The sequence below is a fragment of the Bos indicus genome, chromosome 2 (genome assembly GCF_029378745.1).
Source record: "Bos indicus isolate NIAB-ARS_2022 breed Sahiwal x Tharparkar chromosome 2, NIAB-ARS_B.indTharparkar_mat_pri_1.0, whole genome shotgun sequence".
Classification (NCBI taxonomy): domain Eukaryota; kingdom Metazoa; phylum Chordata; class Mammalia; order Artiodactyla; family Bovidae; genus Bos; species Bos indicus.
In genome coordinates this window covers 135,141,591-135,166,528 of record NC_091761.1, presented here as the reverse complement: position 1 = coordinate 135,166,528, position 24,938 = coordinate 135,141,591, and the positions used below count along the sequence as shown (strand labels likewise).

The following is a 24,938-nucleotide window of genomic DNA, read 5'->3' as shown; positions in this document are numbered from 1 at the left end:
TAAAATCTGCCACTGTTTCCATTTTTCCCCATCTATTTGCCATGAAGTGATGGGACCAGATGCCATGATCTTCATTTTTGAATGTTGAGTTTTAAGCCAGCTTTTTCACCCTCCTCTTTCACCCTCATCAAGATGCTCTTTAGTTCCTCTTCACTTTCTGCCGTTAGGGTGATATCATCTGAATATCTGAGGTTGTTGGTATTTCTCCTGGCAATCTTGATTCCAGCTGTGATTCACCCAGCCTGGCGTTTTGCATGATGTACTCTGCATAGAACTTAAATAAACAAGGCGACAAGATACTGCCTAGGCGTACTCCTTTCCCAATTTTGAATCAGTCCATTGTTCCATGCCTGGTTCTATTGCTTCTTGACCTGCATACAGGTTTCTCAGGAGGCAGGCAAGGTGGTTTAGTTTTCCCATCTCTTGAAGAATTTTCCACAGTTTGTTGTGATCCACACAGTCAAAGGCTTTAGCATAGACAATGAACCAGAAGTAGGTATTTTTCTGTAATTTCCTTGCTTTCTTTATGATCCAACGAATGTTGGCAATTTGATCTCTGGTTCCTCTACCTTTTCTAAACCCGGCTTGTTCACCGTCAAGTCAGGTACTGCTGAAGCCTAGCTTGAAGGATGTTGAGCATTTCCTTGCTAGCTTGTGAAATGAGCTCCGGTTTGAGCATTCTTTGGCATTGCCTGTCTTTGGGATTGGAATGAATACTGACTTTTTCCAGTCCTGTGGCCACTGCCGAGTTTTCCAAATTTTCTGACACATTGAGTACAGCACTCTAAAACGTCATCTTTTAGGATTTGAAATAGCTCAGCCGGAATTCCATCACCTCCACTAGCTTTGTTCTTAGTGATGCTTCCTAGGGCCTGCTTGGCCTCACGCCTCACTGGCCATCTATTTCATGGACAGCAGTTTGTGTGTGTAAAAGCTGCTCCCTCAGTGCGCCCCGCCTTCCCCCTCCTCCACTAATGTCCACGTATCCATTCTCTAAGTCAGCCTCTTTATTCCTGCCCTGCAAACCGGTTCATCTGTACCTTTTTTCTAGATTCCATATTGATGGGTTAATATATAATCATTGTTTTTCTCTTTCTGACTTACTTCACTTGGTATGACAGGCTCTGTGTCCATCCACATCAGTACAAGTGACCTGATTTCGTTTCTTATGGCTGTGTAATATTCCGTTGTGTATACGTACCGCATCTTCTTGATCCGTTCATCTGTCAATGAACATCTAGGTTGCTTCCGTGTTCTGGCTATTGTAAATAGTGCTGCAAAGAATCTTGCGGTCCGTGTGTCTTTGTGAGTTATGGTTTCCTCAGGGTATGTGCCCAGTAGTGGGATTGCTGGGTCATACGATAGTTCATTTTTCATTTTTTTAAGGGACCTCCATACTGTTCTCCAAATGCCTGTATCAATTTACACTCACAGCAACAGTTCGCGAGAGGCTTCCCTTTTCACCACAGTCTCTCCAGCATGTCTTGTTTGCAGATTTTTTTGATGATGACCATTCTGACTGGTGTGAGGGGATACTTCACTGTAGTCTTGATTTGCATTTCTGCGGTAATTAGCTTGTCCAGCATCTTCTCAGGTGCCTATTGGCCATCTGTGTTTCTTCTTTGGAGAAATGTCTATCTTAGGTCTTCTCCTCATTTTTCAGTTGGGTTGCCTGCTTTTTTCGTGTTGAGTTTTATGAACCGCTTGCATATTTCGGAAATTAAGCCCTTGTTGGTTGCATCATTTGCAAATATCTTCTCCCGTTCTGCAGGCTGTCTTTTCGTTTTTGTTTATGGGTTCCTTTGCTGTGCAAAAGCTTAAAAGTTTGATTAGGTCCCGTTTGTTCATTTTTGTTTTTATTTCTATTGTCTGGGTTGGGAGATTGGCCTAAGAAAATATTGGTACAATTTATATCAGAGAATGTTCGCCTATGATCTCATCTAGGACTTTTATGGTGTCCTGTCTTATGTCTAAGCCTTTACGCCATCTTGAGTTTCTGCATGAGGTGAGAGGGTGTGCTCTATTTCACTGAAAGGTGTTTAAAGGCAGAGTGAGGGAAAGGGCTGTAGGGTGTGTGATTGCGCACATTCTCGTGATTGGCTGGTGGTGAGGTAATCGGGAGTCAGCCTCATCAGCCTTCTGGGACTACGTGCTGTGGGCAGCATACAATTAACTTCTTCCACCTGGGGTGGGGGGTTCAGTATCTGCAAAACTGTTCCAGGGTATGGCTCAGAATCCTGTCCATCTCTGTGAGGAGGAAGTAAAGGTCCTTGAGTGTTTGAACGGCCAAGACATTGTTTTGTCTTGTTCGGCTGTTTTCCTTTGCCTCTGCATTTTCTAGATTTCCTGGTTAAGTTTACTCTTTGGAACTCAAGGAAAGCCTAGGAGGCTAAAGTTTTATTGCGAGCGAGAGGCAGGTGGAGGATGCGGAGGAGGGCGGGGACGTCTGTTCCAGGGGGGTCCATAGACTCTGCTTGGTTACCATTCCACGTTCCCGGGTTGTCTCGTCCTCGTCCATCAAACAAGGGCTTCCTGTGCTTCTTGCCCACAAGCAGGCCCCGCGCTGGGTGCTGAGATGACCACAGTTTTAGTGAAAGTAGAACGGGAAGTTCCCTGCATTCCAGGGGGAGAAATGGGAGAGACAGTAGGGAAATATGTGCAATAAATGTGGCACCTCAGGTGACAGGTGCCACGGGCTGGAAGGCGATGCAACTGGGTCCTGCGGTTAGGGGGTGTGAGGCCCATGGCGCCACCCATGAGCCCCCGCCACTGCCTTACACAGGGCAGGCAGGGCACCTTCGGAAAAGAGATGAAGCACCGAGGCCCCGGGGATGCTCCCGGCTGAACACTCCAAATGCAGAGAACCCAAGCGCCAAGGCCTATGGGGCATCTCCTGTGCTCCCCAACAAGAGACACCACTGCAATGAGAGACGCGTAGCCCCCGCTCGCAGCAACGAGGGAAAAGCCCACCAGCAACAAAGACCCAGCACAGCAGAGACAGTCAAGGACCAGTGCCCGGCACAACTAGAGAAGCGCACGGTCGCCCTGGTGAAAGGCTGAGTCCCTCCAGGGGAGGCTGGAGAACGGCGGCTGTGCAAGCGCTCAGCAGCAAAGCAGGACGCCTCCCCAAGGGACCTGATTGTCTTTTTTTTTTTTTTTTAAGGAAGTTTACAAGCCTGTTGTCAAACACAGCCATTATTTAAAATTACACTGTATATTGCTTGCCTGTTGAGTTGCTCAGTTGTGTCCGACTCTTTGCAGCCCCATGGACTGTAGCCCACCAGGCTCCTCTGTCCATGGGATTCTCCAGGCAAGAATATTGGAGTGGGTTGCCACTTCCTCCTCCAGGGGATCTTTCTGACCCAGGGATCAAACCCACGTCTCCTCCGTCTCCTGCATTGTCGTGCCAAGTTTCTTCAGTCCTGTCCAACTCTTTTCAACCTTATGGACTGTAGCCCGCCAGGCTTCTCTGTCCATGGGATTCTCCAGGCAAGAATACTGGACTGGGTTGCCATGCCCTCCTCCAGGGGAGCTTCCTGACCCAGGGATCGAACCCTTGCCTTTGCGTCTCCTGCATTGGCAGGTGGGTTCTTTATCACTGAGCCACCTGGGAAGCCCCCCACCATTGTTTTAAATACAGTTTATTTAACAGTAATAACAAGAGAAGCCACCACCAGGAGAAGCCTGAGCACTGAATGAAGACCTAGCGGAACCAAAAATAAAAAAATCTAAAAAGGCAATGGTAGCGATTTCCCTGGTGGTTCAGTGGTGAAAATTCTGTGCTCCCCATACAGGGGGTAGGTCTGATTCCTGGTCGGGGAACTAAGATCCTGCATGCTGTGAGATGTAGCCAAATTAAAAAAAAAATCAATCAAAAAATAAATGGGCAGTACTTGAAAAGATAAAAAACACTTGACACGCATCTGTTTCCAATATTTCACTGCATCCCACCGTCATCTGTGTTCCACCAGCATTCCCTCTGTCTGTAGGAGAGCGGCACGTAGGGGCCTCTTTTGCATCTCTTTGCAACTCTGGGTTCAATGATGTTGTGATGATAACTTGAAACTGACCTTAGTGGGAGTGTTTACACCAGGGATATTGGCAACGTTTACAAATCAGGACTCCGTTTATTGTTTTATTGATGAAGACAAGGTGAATAACGCAGATTAAACTTGGTGTCTGTAGCTGTTGCGCTGAGATTGACACAAAACCGTGAGGAGGCGCTTGTCCGGGACTTTCCAGTGAAGGGGCAGCGTCTTCATCGTCTCGGTTTCTTCTTCTCGAGCGCAGATGAGAAAACCCATCAGCCTTCACACCACGTGCGTTTATGACTGTGCATTTAGGACAGCTTTATTAATCGGGGAAAGAATGAGCAGATCAGGTGCAACTCCACGTGTGGAATCGTGATGCAGCTGCGGCCGTCGTAGGCTCCAGTCACGGGTGAGGCATTCCCTAGAGTCAGCGGTCCCGGTGGAGCGAGACTAAACCAGACAAAACTTTATCTTTAGAGATTTTTAAAAACTATTTCTTTTTTCTTTTTTTTTTTTTGATGGACAAGGTGCATTTTATTCTCTACAGCAGCTGAGACTGAGAGCCACTGGGGCTGGAATAAAAACTGTTTCTTTTTATTGCTGGCTGTTCTGGGCTTCCTCCAGATCAGATCAGTCGCTCAGTCGTGTCCGACTCTTTGTGACCCCATGAATCACAGGATGCCAGGCCTCCCTGTCCATCACCAACTCCCGGAGTTCACTCAGACTCACGTCCATCAAGTCAGTGATGCCATCAGCCATCTCATCCTCTGTCGTCCCCTTCTCCTCTTGCCCCCAATCCCTCCCAGCATCAGAGTCTTTTCCAATGAGTCAACTCTTCACATGAGGTGGCCAAAGTACTGGAGTTTCAGCTTCAGCATCATTCCTTCCGAAGAAATCCCAGGGCTGATCTCCTCCAGAATGGACTGGTTGGATCTCCTTGCAGTCCAAGGGACTCTCAAGAGTCTTCTCCAACACCACACTTCAAAAGCATCAATTCTTCGGCACTCAGCCTTCTTCACAGTCCAACTCTCACATCCATACATGACCACTGGAAAAACCATAGCCTTGACTAGACAAATTTTGTTGGCAAAGTAATGTCTCTGCTTTTGAATATGCTGTCTAGGTTGGTCATAACTTTCCTTCCAAGGAGTAAGCATCTTTTAATTTCATGGCTACAGTCACCATCTGTAGTGATTTTGGAGCCCAGAAAAATGAAGTCTGACACTGTTTCCACTGTTTCTCCATCTATTTCCCATGAAGTGATGGGACCGGATGCCATGATCTTCATTTTCTGAATGTTGAGCTTTAAGCCAACTTTTTCACTCTCCACTTGCACTTTCATCAAGAGGCTTTTGAGTTCCTCTTCACTTTCTGCCATAAGGGTGGTGTCATCTTCATATCTGAGGTTATTGATATTTCTCCCGGCAATCTTGATTCCAGCTCATGTTTCTTCCAGTCCGGCATTTCTCATGATGTACTCTGCATGTAAGTTAAATAAACAGGGTGACAATATACAGCCTTGACAAACTCCTTTTCCTATTGGGAACCAGTCTGTTGTTCCATGTCCACTTCTAACTGTTGCTTCCTGACCTGCATACAAATTTCTCAAGAGGCAGATCAGGTGGTCTGGTATTCCCATCTCTTTCAGAATTTTCCAGAGTTTATTGTGATCCACACAGTCAAAGGCTTTGGCATAGTCAATTAAGCAGAAATAGATGCTTTTCTGGAACTCTCTTGCTTTTTCCATGATCCAGCGGATGTTGGTAATTTGATCTCTGGTTCCTCTGCCTTTTCTAAAACCAGCTTGAACATCAGGAAGTTCACGGTTCACATATTGCTGAAGCCTGGCTTGGAGAATTTTGAGCATTACTTTACTAGTGTGTGAAATGAGTGCAATTGTGCGGTAGTTTGAGCATTCTTTGGCATTGCCTTTCTTTGGGATTGGAATGAAAACTGACCTTTTCCAGTCCTGTGGCCACTGCTGAGTTTTCCAAATTTGCTGGCATATTGAGTGCAGCACTTTCACAGCATCATCTTTCAGGATTTGGAATAGCTCAACTGGAATTCCATCACCTCCACTAGCTTTGTTCACAGTGATGCTTTCTAAGGCCCACTTGATTTCACATTCCAGGATGTCTGGCTCTAGGTCAGTGATCACACCATCGTGATTATCTGGGTCGTGAAGATCTTTTTTGTACAGTTCTTCTGTGTATTCTTGCCATCTCTTCTTAATATCTTCTGCTTCTGTTAGGTCCATACCATTTCTGTCCTTTATCGAGCCCATCTTTGCATGAAATGTTCCTTTGGTATCTCTGATTTTCTTGAAGAGATCCCTAGTCTCTTGGGGCACAGCACGGGCTTAATGGCTTTGAAGCGGCACACGGGATTCTCCCGGGCCGGGAACCAAGCCCGTGGCGCCTGCGTCGGCCCGCAGGCTCTTAACCACTGGACGGCCGGGGCAGCCCCTCGCTCCAGCTTCATCTTTACAGCAAGGAGAATAGTAGCCACCTTGTGGGCTGTGATGTACATCGGTGCTCCAGACCCTGCGTGGGACCAGGGGTTATTGGAGCCACGACCGTCACCACCACTGTCACCGGGCCCCGTGCTTTGTGGGGACTAAGTGGCCACGCTGGGGATTAGGGAGGCCTGTCTGTTTTCCCCAGGGGAGTTTACATTGGCTGGGTTCTCAGGAGTCCGGGAAAGAATGGAGACAGGAGCTGTATTGAAGGACCCCTCTGGCAGTCGGGTGGACATCTGCACGTGGCCTTGACCTTGGGTGGTGGCCTTGAGGCTGATGGCTCTTGGGGGATGGCGGTGGAGAAGCTTGGCATGTAGTTCCCTTGTCCAGCTCCCCTCTAGAGTGCACTCTACACGGCCAAGGGCCTCACGGAAACCTGGGGCCTCCCCCAGGGACGGCAGAGGGGGCCGCACAGCACAGGGTCACTCAGGGAGCAAGGAAGGACAGGTACGCCCTCGGAGGCCCCGCCAGCTTGGCTTCAGGTGCTCTGCAGCCCGAGTTTGCAGAGCACCCCTCTGGGTCTTTGGTCCAGAAGACCGGCCCCTCTCTGCTGTGGCTGGGAGCAGCTGTGGTGTGAGAAGCAGTGTGCAGGCCCAGAAGAGGGGTGCCCCTGCCTGGGGCTGGCACACCAGGGGCTCCACGACCCGCCCTTTCTGGAGCCCTGAGTTCTGGGCTACCAGGTGGCTGCGGGGCGTCAGGGGAACAGGAGAAGTTTGCACTGGGCTCTGGCGTCAGTCAAGCGCTGCACTGCCGGGTAGAGAGGGGCCTGAATGCCCTGGCGGAGTAGGGAAAACTGAGTCCATTCATTGATTCAACAAGTGTTTATGAGAAAGACTACAAGCCGAACACTGTTACAGATTCTGGGCTGCAGCAACGAGCAAAACAGACAAAATTCCGTGCCCTCAGGGACCTGAGCTCCTCGCAAGAGAGACGAGCAACACATAACTGTCTGACTGGGGTTTCCCTGGGGGCTCAGATGGCAAAGAACCCGCCTGCAGTGCAGGAGACCTGGGTTCGATCCCTGGGTGAGGAAGATGCCCTGGAGCAGAGAATAGCAACCCATTCCATTATTCTTGCCTGGAGAATGCCATGGACAGAGGAGCCTGGCGGGCTACAGTCCACGGGGTCACCAAAGAGTCGGACACGACTGAGCGACTAACGGTGTGATTAAGAATCAGAACAGAGGGACTTCCCTGGCGGTCCAGCGGCTAAGACTCTGCACTCCCAATACAGGGGGCCCAGGTTCAATCCATGGCTGGGGAACTAAGACCCCACATACCACAACTAAATAGATAAATAGAAATATTTTTTAAAAAAAGAATCAGAACAGAATGACAGAGGTAAGGGGAGTGGAAGAGGAGATGAGGAAAGGTGTAGCATTACACAGAGTGGTAGGTTGGGGGGGTGGCCTCACTGAGAAGGCGACATTTGAGCCCTGAAGAGGGTAAGGGAGGGAGCCTAGTGGGATCTGCAGGAAAAGCGTTTTCTGCAGAGGGAACAGCCAGTGCAAAGGCCCTGAGGCAGGACAGCCTTGCAGCTTCAGGGAACATCGGGAAGGTCAGGGAGGCCTGAGCAGAGCGAGTGGGGAAGAGCAGGCCCCGGGAGTGGGCAGGGGCTGCAGGTGGGAGAGGGCTGACCAGGAGGGCCTTGTGTGCCGTCCGAGACGATGCTGCGTGTGGCTGGGACCAGCGCTTCTGAGCACAGGAAGAGCGTGCTCTGTTCGTTGGGGAACAGACTGGAGCACGTGCAGGCGGGCCGAGGAAGCTGTCTAGGACTCTAAGGGGCCAGGGACTGCAGCAGAGGACGTGAGAGGTGGGTTTCCCATTGGGTTGGAGAGTTTGGAAGCATCGGAGCTAGAAGTTTCAGGAGAGGGTGGGGCTGGGGTTGTCCTGAGGGGTTCCGTCTCTGCGCTCTGGAGTTTCAGGGGCCGCTATGGGAGCGGAAGGGTTAAACACTATGATTCGGCGTCACCATCAGGCCCCTTCTGTCCACCTTCTGCCCAGGGCTCCATTCAAGGTCCGCGGAAACAACTCTGCCCCTGAAACAAAGCTCTGCGGGCTTGCTCTGCTCCAAGCCCTTCGTGTTGCAGATGGGGAGACTGAGGCCAGGGGGTGATGGGCTCAGGGCAGGTCATGTGGGCATCAGTGGAGAGCTGGGATGGGGCCCTGGGGCCTAACCAGTTTGGTCTCCTGGCCAGGGGCACCCCCCACGCCCCACCCCAGCCATGGGGCTGCTGTCTGCATCGCCTGGCAGCACCCCCTACCTTGCTGGTCTCTTCTGCACCCACGACGCTCCCCTCTCTCTTTTCTGTCAGTGATGTGCCTGAGGGTGCTGAGAACTTTGGAGTTTCTGGGAGCTCCGGGGTGAAGATCTTCATGGTCTATGACCCAGCGCGGGTGACAGAGCCCACGGGCAGGGCCTACTGGCCCCTGGATGCCAGCGTGGAAGTGGTCATATCGGTGGACGCAGCCAGTAAGGCTTTAAATGACCTCAAGGTAAGAGGTCCCTTCCCTGCAGAAGGTCAGAGCCCCCGACAAAGCACACCCCATTCACACACCGCCCTGGTCAGCCAGCCCCACGAGGCTACGACACCCAAATCCACACCCAGGACACATCCCGAAACAAGCCATAGACACCTAAGCCTGTGAACCCACCCACGCCAGCACCCACACACGCAGGAATGGACACTCCCATAAATGCACAGCCTGCCTGCTCGCCCCCTCAAGTTCACAGACACCTGCTTGGATCCCAGCTCCACACCGACCCCAAACAGGCCCTGCCCGCTCCCATGCAGACAGGCGTCCTCAGCAACAGCCGTGCACACACATACACGCATGCATCGGACATAGGAGCATACCTGGATGCGTGCGTGTCTCCCACCTAAGGAAGCGGGAAACCTCTCTCACAGACAACACAACGCCTTCTCACTCGCCCCCAGGTGCCTGCCACACACACAGTGACCCCAGACTCACTGATTCAGCTTTTTCTCCAGTGACACGGGGAAAGTGAGGGCCATGCAGCTGTTGAGAGCAGGGGCCCTGGAGCTCAGACTCCCCCCTGAGCCCCGACTACTGGGCCCAGCCTGGGGGCTCTCGTAGAGGCCCAGGTCGAGCCCTTTGCATGGACTCTGGGCCATGGGGAAAGCTCTGTGAGCATGGGCTGCGATCGTGGGGTGGGAAGGGTCGTTGTTCCCATTTTACAGATGAAGAAACAGAGGCTTAGGGAGACTGATTACCTTGCCCGAGTCACTGGTGATGACTGCCCCTTCCCTCATTCTTTCTCCCTGGCCTCCCCATGGATTCCTAAGGGTCCGGCTGCCCCCGCTGGGGACCTGCCCCCACCCTGTCTGGCCCTCCTGGCCCCTCAGCCCAGCTCTGGGAGCCAGGGAGGCATCCGCACTCTCCAGCTGGAGAAAGTGGCTCTGGGTCCGGGCGCAGAGCCCGTGGGCCCCGGGCCTTCACCAGCAGGGAGCAGCCAGGGCCCCCATCCCCCATCTACACAGGGCCCTTGGGGTGTCCCCTCCGCCCCCCGCCTCAGCCATCCCCGCAGGCCTGGCCGTGCCCGCTGAGGGCTGCCCGTGTCCCCGCAGGTGAAGATCTCCTACTTCGGGCAGCCGGCGCGCGGGGCCCTGGGCCACAGCGTGCTCTACCTCACAGGTGCCGGTGAGTCCCGCATCTGGTCCAACTCGGCCCCTGCCCTTTCCCCGCCACGCTGGCTGCTTGAGGGGCTTAGGGAGGCCCATGGCCATCTTCCTCGTCCACCGAGGAGCTTGGCTTCTTCAGAGGCCACCCGTCTGCTCCAGACCCCCAGCGCCGGAGTCCCAGCTGTGCTCACAGCCACAGGAACCTAGAAACTGCACGGCCCATGGGTCTCCAGCCAGACCACAGCAGGCCTCCTCCATCCAGAGTCCCCGAGCCTCAAGGCTCGTCACTAAACGTGGGGACGCTTAGTTCAGCTGCGTTCAGCCAGATCCCTGGCAGTGGCCCTAACTGCGGAGCCAGCAGCTGGAAGCTCAGGCCTCGTCCTGGCCTCCAGAGTCAGGGCCCCCAAGGGCTAGCAATTCAGGGCATGCAGACGAGTGAGAAAGTCAAGAGCCCAAGGCTTGGGTCCCTCAAAACCCAGAGCCACAGGGGTGGGCCTCCCAGGCATTGGGTGTGGTCCCCAGAACAGGGCTGCCCGGCTCTCCTGGGCTTGGGGAGGGGTCAAAGCTTGCCCCGACCTGGACGCTATGGTGGGACGGGGGACCGGGGAGCCCAGGTAACCCCTCCCCATCTCTTTTCAGACATCTCCCTCGACGCTGACACTGGCCGCACGGGCAATGTGAAAAGGAGCCAAGCCGACAAGGTGGGCCTCCTCTAGCTGTCCCAAGATGGCAGGGTCGACAGGCAGACCTGGGGGTGGTCCTAGGGTGGGACGGCTCTGCCTCCAGAAGGGTGATGGATTCCTGGGCTCTGTGTATCCAGCAGTGTAGGGAAGCCATCTGAGGACTTCCAATCAGCATGAGTGGGCCTGACACTGTGTGATCAGCATGCTGTGTGACTCCTGGAAAACAGCTTACCCTCTCTGGGTCTCTCTGGTGCCACCCTACACCTGGGATCTTTTGCTTGAGGTCTTTTCTATTTCCTGGGCTGTGTTTGGACCCCTAAGCATGATAGGTGCTTCATAAAAGGTTTTCAAATGGCTGAATGAAGACTTCTGGTAGAGGAGGCGGCATGGACTACCCTGGTTAGATTCCGAAGAGAGAGAGGGTGGGGTGGGCTCCGGGCATTATCCCACAGGAAGTATCTGAAGGCTATCCTGGAAGGATAGAAAGTAAAATTTGTGGGGAAGGACCCCAGGGAGGAAGCCTGAGGTCCTCTGTGGACAAGATGGGGCAGGACCTCCCTGGATGGGTGTGCAGGCTGCTCACTGCACAAGGCTGCTGAGCAAGAAAGTGAGTTCGGCCTGGGATGCAAAGCGTGTCTTGGGCCCTGATACGGAGGGGGTGGACAAGCATGCCATGTAGGTTAGCAGTGGTCCTGTGAGGTCCCCCAGACCCAAGTTTGAATCCCACCTCTGTGACTTAGGGTTCACCCCCCCCAGAGCCTCTTCCCTCTTCTGTAAATGGGGAAAAGAAACTCTGACTTGCAGAGTCTGTGAGAACAAAGCAGAGACAGGTCAGGAAGAGCTTCGGTCACAGAGGCAGGGCTCCAGCCCTCTTCCCCACCTGTCAGCTCCATCCTCCTTGTAGGGCCTGCAGGATCACAAGTGCACATCAGGGACCACTGGGACAGGCCCAGGAGAGGACCCGGGTGGGGAGAGTCCCAGTAGTTCTCTCACCCTCCCGAGGTCAGGGCGAGGCGTCTCGGCCCCCAGGCAGGGCCAGGACTGGAGAGCCTGGCAGAGCCCACTTCTGGGCTTGGAGCTGCCCCCTCCTTTTGCGGGCGGCGGTTGGGAGGGGCTGCCGTGTACGGGTGCTCAGGTTGCTCGCTGAACAAGCATGGAGTGACTCTGGGTCTGGAGAGCTGGAGGGCTCCAAATCTATTATCCCTCTTTAAATCTTCAAGTAAACCTGGAATACAAAAGTCTCCAAGCTAACAAGGCAGACAGCTCCAGCCATGTCCAGAACCCCTTCCCAGAGACTGCTGGGTCCCGCTGGCCCTAAGGCCTCTCGTTTTGCACAGGAACGCTGGCGCTGGGGCCCTGAGGGCTATGGGGCTGTCCTGCTGGTGAACTGCGACCGGGACAGCCTCAGGTCCGTAGGGACGGACCTCACCGACACCCAGCTGGCCTCGCGGGATGGTGAGCAACAGACAGGACGGGCTGCCCGGGATGGCGCGGGGGGTGGCGCACGGCTGTCTCACGGGAACCACGCTCTCCAGACCTGCAGGACATGTCCCCAGTGGTGCTGACCTGCGATGCCCCTGATGCACTCTTTGAGAGCTACAAGCTGGTCTTGAACGTGCCACCTTCTGATTCCAAAAGAATGCGGGTCTTCTGCGCCCGGGGTGAGTGGCCTGGAGGGGCCTCTTCCCTCCCTGCTCCAGCCTCTGCTTCCCAAATCATTTCTTTTTTCTCTTATCCACATCTCTCCCTTCTTCCATCATCATTTTGTAATTCTCACTACCACTTAAAAGCAGCCACTGCATCACAACAGGATCCATGGCCCAAGGAAGAGGGTCCCAAGCTAGACCCATTTTACAGAGGGGAAAACTGAGGCTCAGACATGTGAATTCACGGCTCTGAGTTTACACAACCACTTGGGAGTGGAGCAGGCATTCCAAGTCAGTCTCTTTGGGCACCAAAGCCCCTCTTGTTTCCACGGCCCTGGCCCTCCCCCCGACCCCATCCCTCCTCTGCTGAGTCAGTACAGATTGAGCTCTCAAGGCCTGACAAGTGCTGTCCAGGCTGGGTGAGGTGGGGGCAGGGAACAGCAAGCCAAGGCCCAGCCCTGCCTTTGCAATCCAGTTATGCTGCCGGAGAGTTTATTAATCAAACTATGTGGCTTAGAACAAAACAAAACCAATCCTTAACCCTGAGGTGACCTTACTCGTTTCTATAAATAGCAAGAGACCTTCCTACCTCTTCCTTCTTCCTCTTCACTGTCTGTTCAGACTGACTCAGAACTCATTGCAGCTAAATTCCAGCAGGAGCCAGAATGCTTCTTCTCTGCACCAATGCTGGAAAGTTAGGGAGGGGTCTGGCTTGGAAATACTCACTGCGATTGCAGAACATAAGCTCTGTGTCCGTAGGTGAGCTGACAAGCCTTCCTGCTGTAAGAACACGCTAGGGTACCGCCTCCCAGACGACCCTTGGGGGCCGGGAAAGGAGACGGGCCAGAACTGCTAAGCGCCAGGAGCTTTGTTTAAAAAATTGATACGACATTCACAGAAAATAAAAATAACCATTTTCAAGTAAACAATTTAGTGACATTCCCTGGTGGCTCAGATGGTAAAGAATCTGCCTGCGACGCAGATCTGAGCTCTATCCTGGGTTGGGAAGATGCCCTGGAGAATGGAAAGTCTACCCCCTCCAGTATTCTGGCCTGGAGAATTCCACCTGATGGGCTACAGTCCGTTGAATCACAAAAGAGTTGGACACGCCTGAGCGATTAACCAGCGACAGTCACATCCCCCAACCCCCATCCCTGTGCTGCGTCCGACTCTTTGTGACCCCATGGACTGTAGCCCGCCAGGCTCCTCTGTCTGTGCGATTCTCCAGGCCAGAATACTGGAGGGGGTTGCCGTTCCCTCCTCCAGGGCACCTTCCCGACCCAGGGATTGAACCCTGCCTCTCATGTCTCCTGGGTTGACAGGTGGGTTCTTTACCACTAGCGCCAGCCAATCCCCAGCCCTAGGCCACCGCTAACCTCCTTTCTGTCCCTATGGACGTCCTCGTGCTGTGCGTCTCCTACAGATGGGATCATACCGTGTTTGCCTTTCACCGTGTTCTTTCAGCTACTATAGTGTCCTCAAGGCTTGTCTGTGCTGTAGCACTTATCGGTAATCGGTACTACATTCCTTTTATGGATGAAGGACATGCCGTGTGGGCATTCTGTTTATCCCTTCATCCGCGGATGGACATTTGGCTTGTTTCCACCTTCGGGGCCAGCTGCTTTTATTTCCTTGTCCGATGTAAAGCTTGCACCGACCTCGTGAGAAACGTAATGTTAGCCCATTTTACAGATGAGGAACTGAGGCTCAGAGAGGTTGAGTCATTGAGCTGAGGTCACACAGCTAGCACTCGACACTGCTGGGGAGGAGCCCGAGTCGCTGGCTCTGCACCTGCGTTCCTGGCCTCGGGTCTCCTGTCCCATGCCCCACACCCCTGCATCAGCGCTGGGCAGCCGGAGTTACCGTGACAGTGAGTGCCCCCGGCTATCACATGACCCTGCGCCAGCCTGGCCCCCGTGCTGATTCGGGTCTCCCTAGGTGGGAATTCCCTCCTGGACTATGAGCAGGTGCTGGGGCCCCAGCACCTGTCCTACGCAGTGGCCCGTCAGCCCGGGGAGCGGAAGATCGGCCTCTATGTGGAGGGGCTCAGCTTTCCCGACGCTAATTTCTTGGGGCTGGTCTCCCTCAGCGTCAGCCTGGTAGACACCAAGGTAGGTGGGGCTGGGGGCGGAGACGGGCTCGGGGAGCTTCAGGGCCCAGCCGGAGGCTCCAGGGCTGGGAGGCTGGGGGCTGGGGCTCCCGAGGCCTGATGGGGCTCCCCGCGGGACCCACTGAGTCCCCATTCTCCCCCCAGACCCTGCCTGAGGTGCCCCTCTTCACAGACACCGTGGCCTTCCGCGTGGCCCCCTGGATCATGACCCCCAACACCCAGCCCCCCCTGGAGCTGTATGTGTGCAGGTGAGGCCTCTCCCTCCCTCTCTCCTGTCCCCTCTGGACTCCCAGAGACAGGAGCAGAGCGCGGTACCGGGCTTGGCCCTGCACGCTCGCCGGCCGGGCTCACCGAGGGCCCCCGTGGGCACACCTGGGTGACAGGCAGCAGTGAGCTGTCTGGGCCATCAGCCCACCGGCTCTGAGCAGCCAAGGCCCCAGCTCCAGCTCCCCATCCTTACCCTGCCCTGCCTGTAGTCGTCCCGGAACATCCTGGGTTTATTCCAGGCAGAGGGGCCAGGCCCTGTTCAGGTTCTGGGGGCGGCAGGAGTCCCAGCCTCCCTCTGAGCCGGCTGTGTCCCTGGGCCTGCAGAGCACGTGAGAATTCAGCTTCCAGGACCGTCTGTGAGTCCCGGCCACCCCTGGGTCCCTGGTCCTTCTGCCATCTCTCAGAATCCTTGTCAAGCCCCTGGATGGGCAGGGCAGCCTGGACTGGCACGGCTACTCCAGGGCCCTGCAGAGGCGGTCAGACCACCAGAAAGGGCTGTAGACGACTTGGAGCTTAAGTCAAAGGGAAGGCTGTGGTCAGACGGGTCTGCTCTGGTGAGCCGGCTCAGGTGTTCAGACAGGAGGGGGCCCTTTCTTTCGCTTTGCTGACTCGCCTTTGTTGAGGCCAGTTGTGAGAGACAGGAGGAAATGGGCGCCTCCCCCTCACTGTCCCCGTGGCCGTGAGACTCAGTCCCTGGTCTCCTCAGCAGGGCCCAGAGCCCCGGGCCTGCCCCTCCCCATCACTCCTGCCTGATGGCATCTGGGGACATGGTCCGTCTCTGTCTCTCGCCCACGAGCCTCTCCAGCGCGGGGCTGTGTGTGGAGCCGAGGGCGGCCCCCGGCCCAGCATGGACGGCACCCAGGCCCCTCCATCCACCTCCAAGGCTGCCGTCAGCAGCCCCGCTTCCCTGCCCTCTCCTGTGATTTGCAGTGTCCTAGACTCTCATGGCCCAAATGCGCAGTTTCTGAGTGACATGTCTGATCTGGCGCTGAAAGCCAGCTGCAAGCTGATGATCTGCCCTCGGGTTGAGAACCGAAATGACCGCTGGATCCAGGTGGGCAAGGAGCAGCCCTGGGCGCGGGGGGGCAGCCCAAGCCCCGTCCCCCACCCTGGCTTCGGGGAGCGGCCTCTGCGGCTCTCGCCCAGCTTCCGTCTCCCTAGAGAAGCTGGGCCGGCCACCAGGACTCGGGGTGGGCGCGTGGCTTGGGGGAGCCCTCTCCTCCCACGGCCGGCATCGCTCGGTGTGTCCTGCTCCCCACCGGGGCCTCTGGCTCAGGCAGAGCCCTCCCCCAGCTGGGTCCCCCAGGGACCTCCTGCCCGCTCGAGGTCTTGGGGAAGGTCTGCTGCCCTGCCCACCCCGGGCCTGGGGCGCTAGCCCCTTCTCAATGCGAGACCGAGGCAGTCACAGAGGCCTTTTTCTCTCGCCTTCCCAGGATGAGATGGAGTTTGGCTACACTGAGGCCCCGCACAAAGCCTTCCCCGTGGTCTTCGACTCCCCCCGAAACAGAGGCCTGAAGGATTTCCCTTATAAGAGGATACTGGTACGTGGCAAAGGGCGGAGTGCAGCCACCGTGGGTGCCTGCCCCTGCGGGACCCACTGCGCAGTCTTGCCTGGCCCCAGTCCTTCAGGGGCTGCAAAGGGACGCAGGAGGGGGGCTCTGGCGAGCGGGAGTTAGGGGGAGGCTTGGGGAGGAGTATGTAGATGAAATGCAAATCACCCCTGTTCTGGGAGGGGCCCTGGTCTCCCCCCAGGGGCTGTGAACAGACGAGTCAGCTCCTGGGAGAGCAAACCGCCCTCTGGAGGGCGCGCATCCTCAGGACCCGCACAGCTTCTGCTTGGGTGCCGGGGCCTCTCCTCAGTAATTGATGTTTTCTGAACACCTACTATGTGCCAGACCCCACGCTGCCTGCTGGGCACAGGAGGGCGGCAAGAGCCGCTCCAGCGACCACGCCCTGAGTTCCAGGCCCTCCCCGCAGCTTCTCACAGTTGCTCATTTAATCCACATGGACTCCTGTGAGCGAGTACTATGATTATTCCCTCCTTACTGAGGCTCAGAGAGGCTAAGCACTCGAGACCACAGAGCTAGGTAGCAGCGGCACTGAGGTGTAGAGCCAGAGGGGCCGCCTCCACGGTCCCCGCTCTTGACCGCTAGGCTAAGCCGCCTTCTGAGGGGTCCCTGCCCCAGAGCACCCGCCTTGGCCGATTTACTAGCGTCCTCCCCCACGGCCAGGACAATGCCCGAGTCCCGGGGGCTCCACTAGGGATGTCCAGGAGCTCCTGGTCACACAGAACAGGGCCGTTACCCCACCCGAGACGGGTCAGAGGTCAGTCCCCAGGGAGGTGACCATGAACCCTGCAGGCGGAGTCTGCATCAACAAAGGGCCTGACCCCAAGCCCTGGGCTTGACCAGTCCATTGTATTTTCCACTGATCTCTGCTCTACCCTGGGAGCTCAGATGGTAAAAACTCTGCCTGCGATACAGGAGATGCGGGTTCCATCCCTGGGTTTGGAAGATCCCCTGGAGCGGGGCATGGCAACCCACTCCAGTATTCTTGCCTGAAGAATCCCATGGACAGAGGAGTCTGGTGGGCTGCAGTCATGGGGTCACGAAGAGTCGGTCGTGCCTGAGTGACGAACACTGTCTTTCTGGTCTGTCTAGATCGTTTCCTTTCTTCTACTTCCTTTAGGTTTAATTTGCCATTCTTTTCCTAGCTGGAAACGGAAACGAAGATTTTTCAACCCTTTCTCTTCCTAATGTGTTTAGAGCTCTGTCGTTCCCAAGAAATGCTGTTTACTGGAATGCCCACGGGTTTTAACATGCTGCGTGCTTATTACCTCTCACTTCAGAATACGGTGTGATCTCCCCTTTGGTTCTTCTTCGACCCACGGGTTCTTTACAAGTGTGTTGTCTCATTTCCAAACATCTGAGATTTTCTACTTACGGTTCTGTTACTGGCTTGGGTATTGCTCACCAAATGGAACTTATGTTTTTAAACTTTTAATTTTCTCTTGGAGAGCAGTTGATGAGGGGTGCTGTGCTCGTTTCAGGCTTGCAGCAAAGTGACTCAGTTATGCCCATGCGTGAATCTATCGTTTTTTTTGGGGGGTGGGTTTCAATAGCACAATGCTCAGGGAACAGAGAGACCTTGTGAAAATCGCATAGAGGTTGTTTCTAGGGAGTAGATTCCTGCAGGAGCACCGCTCGGCCCCTACCCCGAGAGCTGTCTCTTCCTGTTCAAACTGACCCCTCCTTGGCGGGGGGTGTGGATTTTCCTGGTTCTCCCCTAGGGTCCTGACTTTGGATATGTAACCCGGGAAAGCCAGTCTACCGCTGTCTCTGGCCTTGACTCCTTTGGCAACCTGGACGTCAGCCCGCCAGTCGTGGTGGAGGGCAAGGAGTACCCCCTGGGCCGGATCCTCATCGGCAGCTGCCTCCCCAGGTGAGAAGCCGGGGAGCGGGGGGGGCCCGGGGCATGCAAGGCGGCATCTATCCCCCACCCCCCCACAGACACAGACACAGCTCTTCAGTCTGAGAAGTGGTCCTAACTTCCTGCATGGACTCCTAGAATCCAAGACTCAGAGGACTAGAATCTTGGATCGAAAAGCTCACAGAATCTTTGGAAAAACCAAACTAGTGGCCCACAGTGTTCTGACGTGCCTAGAATCTTACGGGCGTAATTAGTCCCCACATTGCTGCTGCTGTTTCGTTGCTCAGTGGTGTCCAGCTCTTTGTGACCCTGTGGACTACAGTCCTCCAGGATCCTCTGTCTATAGGATTCTCCAGGCAAGAACACTGGAGTGGGTCACCATTTCCTTCTCCAGGGGATCTTCCTGACCCAGGGATTGAACCCCAGTCTCCTGCATTGGCAGGCGGGTTCTTTACCACTGAGCCAGTGGGGAAGCCCAGTTGCCAACATTAAACATATATATATCAGGAACCTTCATATAAAAAGCAGATTTCTGGCTGCTTTTGAAACATCAGAAGAGCAAGGAGGTGATTTATAATCCAGCACAGAAGTAGGAATGGATCCTTTGACTTCTCAGGGGAGGAGATAAAATAAGTGCTGTCCTAGCAACAGTTGGAAAGGGTACAGGCATCACCACGGGGCTGCAGTCAGGATACCTGGATGACACAGGTGATTCGATGGGTCCCACCCTGGGCAGCTGTCATCGAGCAGGAAACAAGGTATTTAGAGTTTAGGGCTCCAGATGGATGACAGTGTCTGCTAAATCCTCTTGGGAGGGTCCCCAGGGTCCCCACCCAGCCTGCGGACAGTTGAAGAATGGGGTGTGTAGCCCAGGGATCCCAGTGTAAGCCCCTGTTTCCTGCCTAAAGACTGAGCCCACCGCAGGCCCCAGGGGCGGCCTTTCCCTGTGTGTGGGGTTGGCCTGGAGCCCAGATGTACCTCCGCTTGCCTCTCCAAGCCCTGGCTGTCTGGTCTGGGGCCTGGAGCAGCCTCAGATGCTGAGGGAAGGTCACCCAGCCTCAAAGGGTGACCTTGGCAGCCTCAGCGTTCTGGGTCAGGTGAGGCTTCCTGGTGCCAACCCAGGTGTGAAGCTGGGTGCCCAGGCTGGATGCCCCGGGCCGAGGTTGGCCAGGACTAGAGGAATCCATTCACCTTGCTGGTGACTCAAGCCCAGCCCCGCCCTGGGGCCGGATCCTGCCCACAGCCCTGGGCGCAGAAGGCCGTGGACGTCTGGGGAGTCATTCTGTGCCTCCCGGAGGGATCTGAGGGGAAGGCGCACAGGCTCTGAACATCCGGTGTGTCTGGGTTTGAGTCCTGGCTCTGCCACTCACTGGCCACATGATTTGGGGTACAGAGCCTGACCGATGCCTACCACAGGGCCTGGCACCTCGCAGGTGCTTGATTACTTCATTTAAAAATATTTATTATATGCCTACTATGCGCAGGGCTTCCCTGGGGGCTCAGCGGTAAAGAATCTGCCTGCAATGCAGGAGATGCATTTGCTCTCTGGGTGGGGAAGTTTCACTGGAGGAGAAAACGGCAACCCAGCCCAGCATTCTTGCCTGGGAAATCCCATGGATGGAGGAGGCTGGTGGGCTACAGCCCATGGGGCTGCAAAGAGTCAGACACGACTGAGCGACTTCACAGCTACTATGTCCCCGGCACTGGTGAAGGTACTGGGGATAAATCAGGCACATGGTTAAATGAACAAATTATTCTATACTTCATTCCTCAGTTTCCTCATCAGTGAAATGGGCTCATAAAAAAAAAATCCCTGTCGTATGAGTCTGGGTAAACTCCGTGAGCTGGTGATGGACAGGGAGGCCTGGCGTGCTGCGGTTCATGGGGTTGCAAAGAGTCGGACTCGACTGAGCGACTGAACTGAACTGAAGCTGTATAATAGCTGTTCCTGGGGATAAAAGGACTCAGATTAAGCACCTTCCAAATGCTTAGCTATTATTTAGCTGGACGCCTAGCAGTGGATCTGCCATGAAGCAGGTTGGAACTCAGTGGATCAAAGTTATTGATCACCTACATGCCATGAACACGGTGCTTTACCCAGATCACACCCATTGATTTTTACAACAGCCTTATGAGGTTGGGATGACTACGATCCCTATTTTACAGATGAGAAGGTTGAGGTTTAGAGAAGAGGACACACCCATTCATGCATGCATCTGTCAATTCAATAAATACGTATTGAGACTTCTTATATGCCAGGTCTGAGGCCCAGTGCTGGGGATAAAAAAAATGTTCTAGAAACTCCCAGGCCCAGAGCAAGGACCCCAGATAGGAAGATGCAGGGTCTCCAGCACATTTGGGTCCCAGTCCATTGGCCATCGTGTTGAAAACCAGGAGCAAAGGTCTTGGTGGACAGATGGGGCCCTGAGGCTCAGAGAGGGACAGCTACCACTTAGGATCACACAGCAAGTCAGCCAAATAGTCAGAAATCAGATTTCCTCTTTGGACCCCAAATTAAAATTTAACTCCAGGCTGCTGTCCTGTATTCTTGTCTCGGCTTCTGAGCTTAGCAGTGAACAAAACGGACAACCTACGTACATTCTAGCAGAGAGAAACAGACAGTAAGCCACCATAATAAATAAGTAAATCAAATACAGTATGTTAGAGAGAAGAAGCACTGGTGGGAGGCTGACATTTCCCTGAAGGAAATGAGACGTTAAAGATGTGGCTGTTTGGGAGGAGAATGTGAAGGGAGTGCGAAGGCCCTGAAGCAGGGATGAGCTGGAGACATCAGAGGCCCAGCAAGGAGGCCAGAGCAGTGAGCGGAGCGAGCAGAGGGTGTGGGGGCGCTCAGATCACGACCTGGGCCTGGTACTTTACACACCTCACAGGGTCGTCACGGGATTACGTAAGACGAGTGTGAGGAGCCCCGGGCAGACGCGCAGGAGGGACTCAGCAAAGGCCTGCTCCTTCCCCACTACCCTGAGCTCTCCATGCTCTGCGCCTCACATTTAAACCGATCTTGGGGCAATTCTGCCTCCTGGTGGCAGCTCTGATGTGACTCAGAGACCAGGTCTGACGCTTCCTAGGGGGGAGTCATCCGGTCCATCCCCCAGCCACCAGGCAGAGGGCTGCAGAGCCCCAAGGGGGGTCAGGCTTAGGTTAGGGCTCTGTCCCCCCTCCCCCTGATTCGTTTCCGATTCCTGCTTTCTGCTCATGAATAATTTCCGAAGTCTCATTCCTCTCCACCATCTCACTGTTTTTAAAGAGGTCTTTTAAAATTGCCAACACTAAGTTAAAATAATAGAAATAGAGGGAAAACACTTTCCACGTTCCCATCCCCCAAATCAAATCAACATCTCACGTGTCACTGCGGGTCGGGTCTCCCTTCTGGTTCTGTCGAGGACGCATTCGAGTTATATACTGTGGACTCTTACACAGCTGTCCAACAGACTTTCACAAATATGTCTGAGCATCTGTTCTATAAGAGGTGCTAGGGATACAGGGAAATACAGGCTCCTCGGGAGCTTAGTGAGATGCCAGACAGCAAACGAAATGTCCAGTGTGCCAAGTAGCACCAAGGACTGTAAAGGAAAATAGAGCTCGGGAGTGAGTGGGCGGGTCATTGCCATTTCCAAAGTCCACGTGGAGGAAGACGGCGACCCTGGAGTTAAACAAGAAGAAAGTGGGAGACGGGACATGCTGGGCTAAGCAGGTGGGAGTGGCTTGCCAGGTTCTGGTCGTACTGGGAACCAAAGGCTGAGGGCCTCGGTGAGGAGCTGACCCTCTCTGCGTCTCGGGAGCTGAGATGAGGGTCTCCGGTTCTCTTTGGCAGAGGGAGGGCTCTCGTTTGACTGTTTTGTGGGCAGGGGAGGGTACCTCGGGGTGAGGGAGGGACAGGCTCTCGTGTGGTGCTCAGGATGGACAGTCCCTGGAAGCAGCTGGAGACGGGGGCCGGGACGCGAGGACTGAAGAGGCCCATTCAGAGGGCTGACGGAGGCCTGGGCGGGGCTCGGGAAGGGCCTGCGGCGCGCTGGCACACGGCGGGCACGAGGGGACCCTGCGCTCTCCCCCCGGCAGGTCTGGCGGGCGGCGCATGGCCAAGGTGGTGCGCGACTTCCTGGGTGCCCAGCGGGTGCAGGCGCCCCTGGAGGTCTACTCCGACTGGCTCTCCGTGGGCCACGTGGACGAGTTCCTCACCTTCGTGCCCACCTCCGACCAAAAGGTAAGTCCCCCCTCCTCCTGCCTGAGCCACCCTGCCCCACCCTGACCCGATGGGGCGGGAGAGGGCGAGGCCACCTGACACTGGGTCATGACCTCCGTCCACAGAAAGCCTGGGGTCAGATGCCCTTTGGGCCAGGCGGTGTGCATCCGGGCGGGCTTCCTGGAGGAGGCGGTGTGCATCCGGGCGGGCTTCCTGGAGGAGGCAGTGTGCATCCGGGTGCCTTCCTGGAGGCAGGGCACTCATATTCTGATGATTCATGTACCCATTTTCACACTTACTGGGTATTTGCTCTGATCCAAACCTCTCAGCCAAGACCCAGGAATGACACTGGTAATAATCGGTAACATTTAGTGAGCACGTATTAGGTGTGCGTGTCTTAATGTGTTGAATCCTCTAGCAACCCAAGAAGAGGGCACTATTATCATTGCCCCCATTTTATAGATGGAGAAACCGAGGCTCAGAAGGGTAGTTAACTAGCAGGGTGAGACTTCCAGATGGCAGGCTCTGGACCAACATGTCAGACACTCACTTCCTTCCAGAGGTGACCAAGGAGGGCACAGCCCATGGGGGGCAGGCAGCCGGGAGGGGAGGCCTCCTAGTGACCAGTGGTCGAGTTTCTTGGTGGACAAAATGGGGAAGGGCTTCCAGGTGAGGAGAAGGTCACGGACAAATGTCTGGAAGTGTGGCGTGGCTTGGAGGATCGGAACTTCGGACAGGCCTGTGGCTGGTGGGGGAGATGGACAGGGGAGCGCCACGTGCAGTGTGGCCTGGGAACCCAGGCCCCTCCTGAGTCGGGGGCGCGTGCCTCGGGGGATGCCTGTCCACTGAGCCACTCCTCCTCCTCCGTGCCAGGGTTTCCGGCTTCTCCTGGCCAGCCCCAGCGCGTGCCTCAAACTGTTCCAAAAGAAGAAAGAGGAGGGCTATGGGGAAGCAGCCCAGTTTGATGGTGAGTGCCAGTGAGCCCATTACCCCACCAGACCCTGCCCTCTGGCTGCCAGCCCTGGGCACCACTGATGCCCATCATGGCCAGGCTGCGCTTACAGGCCCTTTGTCTGCCAGCTCTCAGCTCAGAGTTCATCACTGATCTTCCCAACACCCTCTTATGGTAGCCAAAGATGAGGGCTTTCCCTTGCTTGGGCCGGGGATGGAAGCCAACGGCCCGCGGCTTGCCCCAGGCACAGCGGCCCCCTCCAGCGCGGGGCTGCTCCTGGCCACAGCCCAAGAGGAGAAAGAAGCAGGAAGCTATGGGCCCTCCCTCATGCCTGTCTGCAGACACTTCCACCCGCTTGCCCAATCAGATCATCCAACCTCTTCTTTGTATCCCCTTCCACGGAGGAGGAAACTGAGGCTCAGAGAGGAGAAACAGCTTGCCCAGGGTTATGCAGCAGGGAGGGGGAGAGGTGCGGAGCCAGGAGGGTGCTCAGGGCCTCTCTGCGGAGCCCCCTCTACAGACCTAGCTGGCCCCCTGAGCATCCCCGCCTTCCCCACCATGGAGCTCAGTGTTCTCACCTGGGGCGTGCAGCGCTGGAAGGCATGTGGCGCAGCCTTCCGCAAGGGCAGGTCTGGATCCAGAGCCCGGCCTCTGCCTGCTGACTCTGGGATCAAGGGTGCGTTCTGAACCTCCCAGGGCCTCTGTTTCCTCTTTCTGAATGCGCTGTGATAACCAACCCGATCCAGCATTGCTGGAACGATCAATCAATAATAAATATAATAGGAGTCCCAGAGCATGGTGGGTGTTCAGTAATGGTTCAGTTCAGTTCAGTCGCTCAGTCGTGTCCAGCTCTTTGCGACCCCATGGACTGCAGCCCGCCAGGCCTCCCTGTCCATCACCAACTCCTGGAGTTCACTCAAACTCATGTCCATAGAGTCAGTGATGCCATCCAGCCATCTCATCCTCTGTCGTCCCCTTCTCCTCCTGACCCCAATCCCTCCCAGAGTCTTTTCCAGTGAGTCAACTCTTCTCATGAGGTGGCCAAAGTACTGGAGTTTCAGCCTCAGCATCAGTTCTTCCAATGAATACCCAGGACCGGTCTCCTTCAGAATGGACTGGTTGAATCTCCTTGCAGTCCAAGGGACTCTCAAGAGTCTTCTCCAACACCACAGTTCAAAAGTACCAATTCTTCGGTGCTCAGCTTTCTTCACAGTCCAACTCTCACATCCATACATGACCACTGGTAAAACCATAGCCTTGACTAGATGGACCTTTGTTGGCAAAGTAATATCTCTGCTTTTGAATATGCTATCTAGGTTGGTCATAACTTTCCTTCCAAGGGGTAACCATCTTTTAATTTCATGGCTGCAGTCACCATCTGCAGTGATTTTGGAGCCCAAAAAAATAAAGTCTGACACTGTTTCCACTGTTTCCCCATTTATTTCCCAAGAAGTG

General features: G+C 55.0%; 1 protein-coding gene across 1 annotated transcript in view; it reads left to right on the top strand.

Moving 5' to 3' along the window:
- Positions 1 to 24,938, top strand: part of LOC109576230 (protein-arginine deiminase type-1) — a 44,711-nt gene that overhangs the window by 12,706 nt on the left and 7,067 nt on the right. The window contains exons 2-13 of the mRNA XM_070778078.1: positions 8,864 to 9,044; positions 10,139 to 10,211; positions 10,832 to 10,893; positions 12,213 to 12,330; positions 12,411 to 12,536; positions 14,460 to 14,632; positions 14,776 to 14,879; positions 15,829 to 15,952; positions 16,332 to 16,439; positions 18,188 to 18,339; positions 22,408 to 22,552; positions 23,405 to 23,498. Coding sequence (XP_070634179.1) covers positions 8,864 to 9,044; positions 10,139 to 10,211; positions 10,832 to 10,893; positions 12,213 to 12,330; positions 12,411 to 12,536; positions 14,460 to 14,632; positions 14,776 to 14,879; positions 15,829 to 15,952; positions 16,332 to 16,439; positions 18,188 to 18,339; positions 22,408 to 22,552; positions 23,405 to 23,498 — 1,460 coding nt within the window. The remainder of the gene's footprint in view (positions 1 to 8,863; positions 9,045 to 10,138; positions 10,212 to 10,831; positions 10,894 to 12,212; positions 12,331 to 12,410; positions 12,537 to 14,459; positions 14,633 to 14,775; positions 14,880 to 15,828; positions 15,953 to 16,331; positions 16,440 to 18,187; positions 18,340 to 22,407; positions 22,553 to 23,404; positions 23,499 to 24,938) is intronic.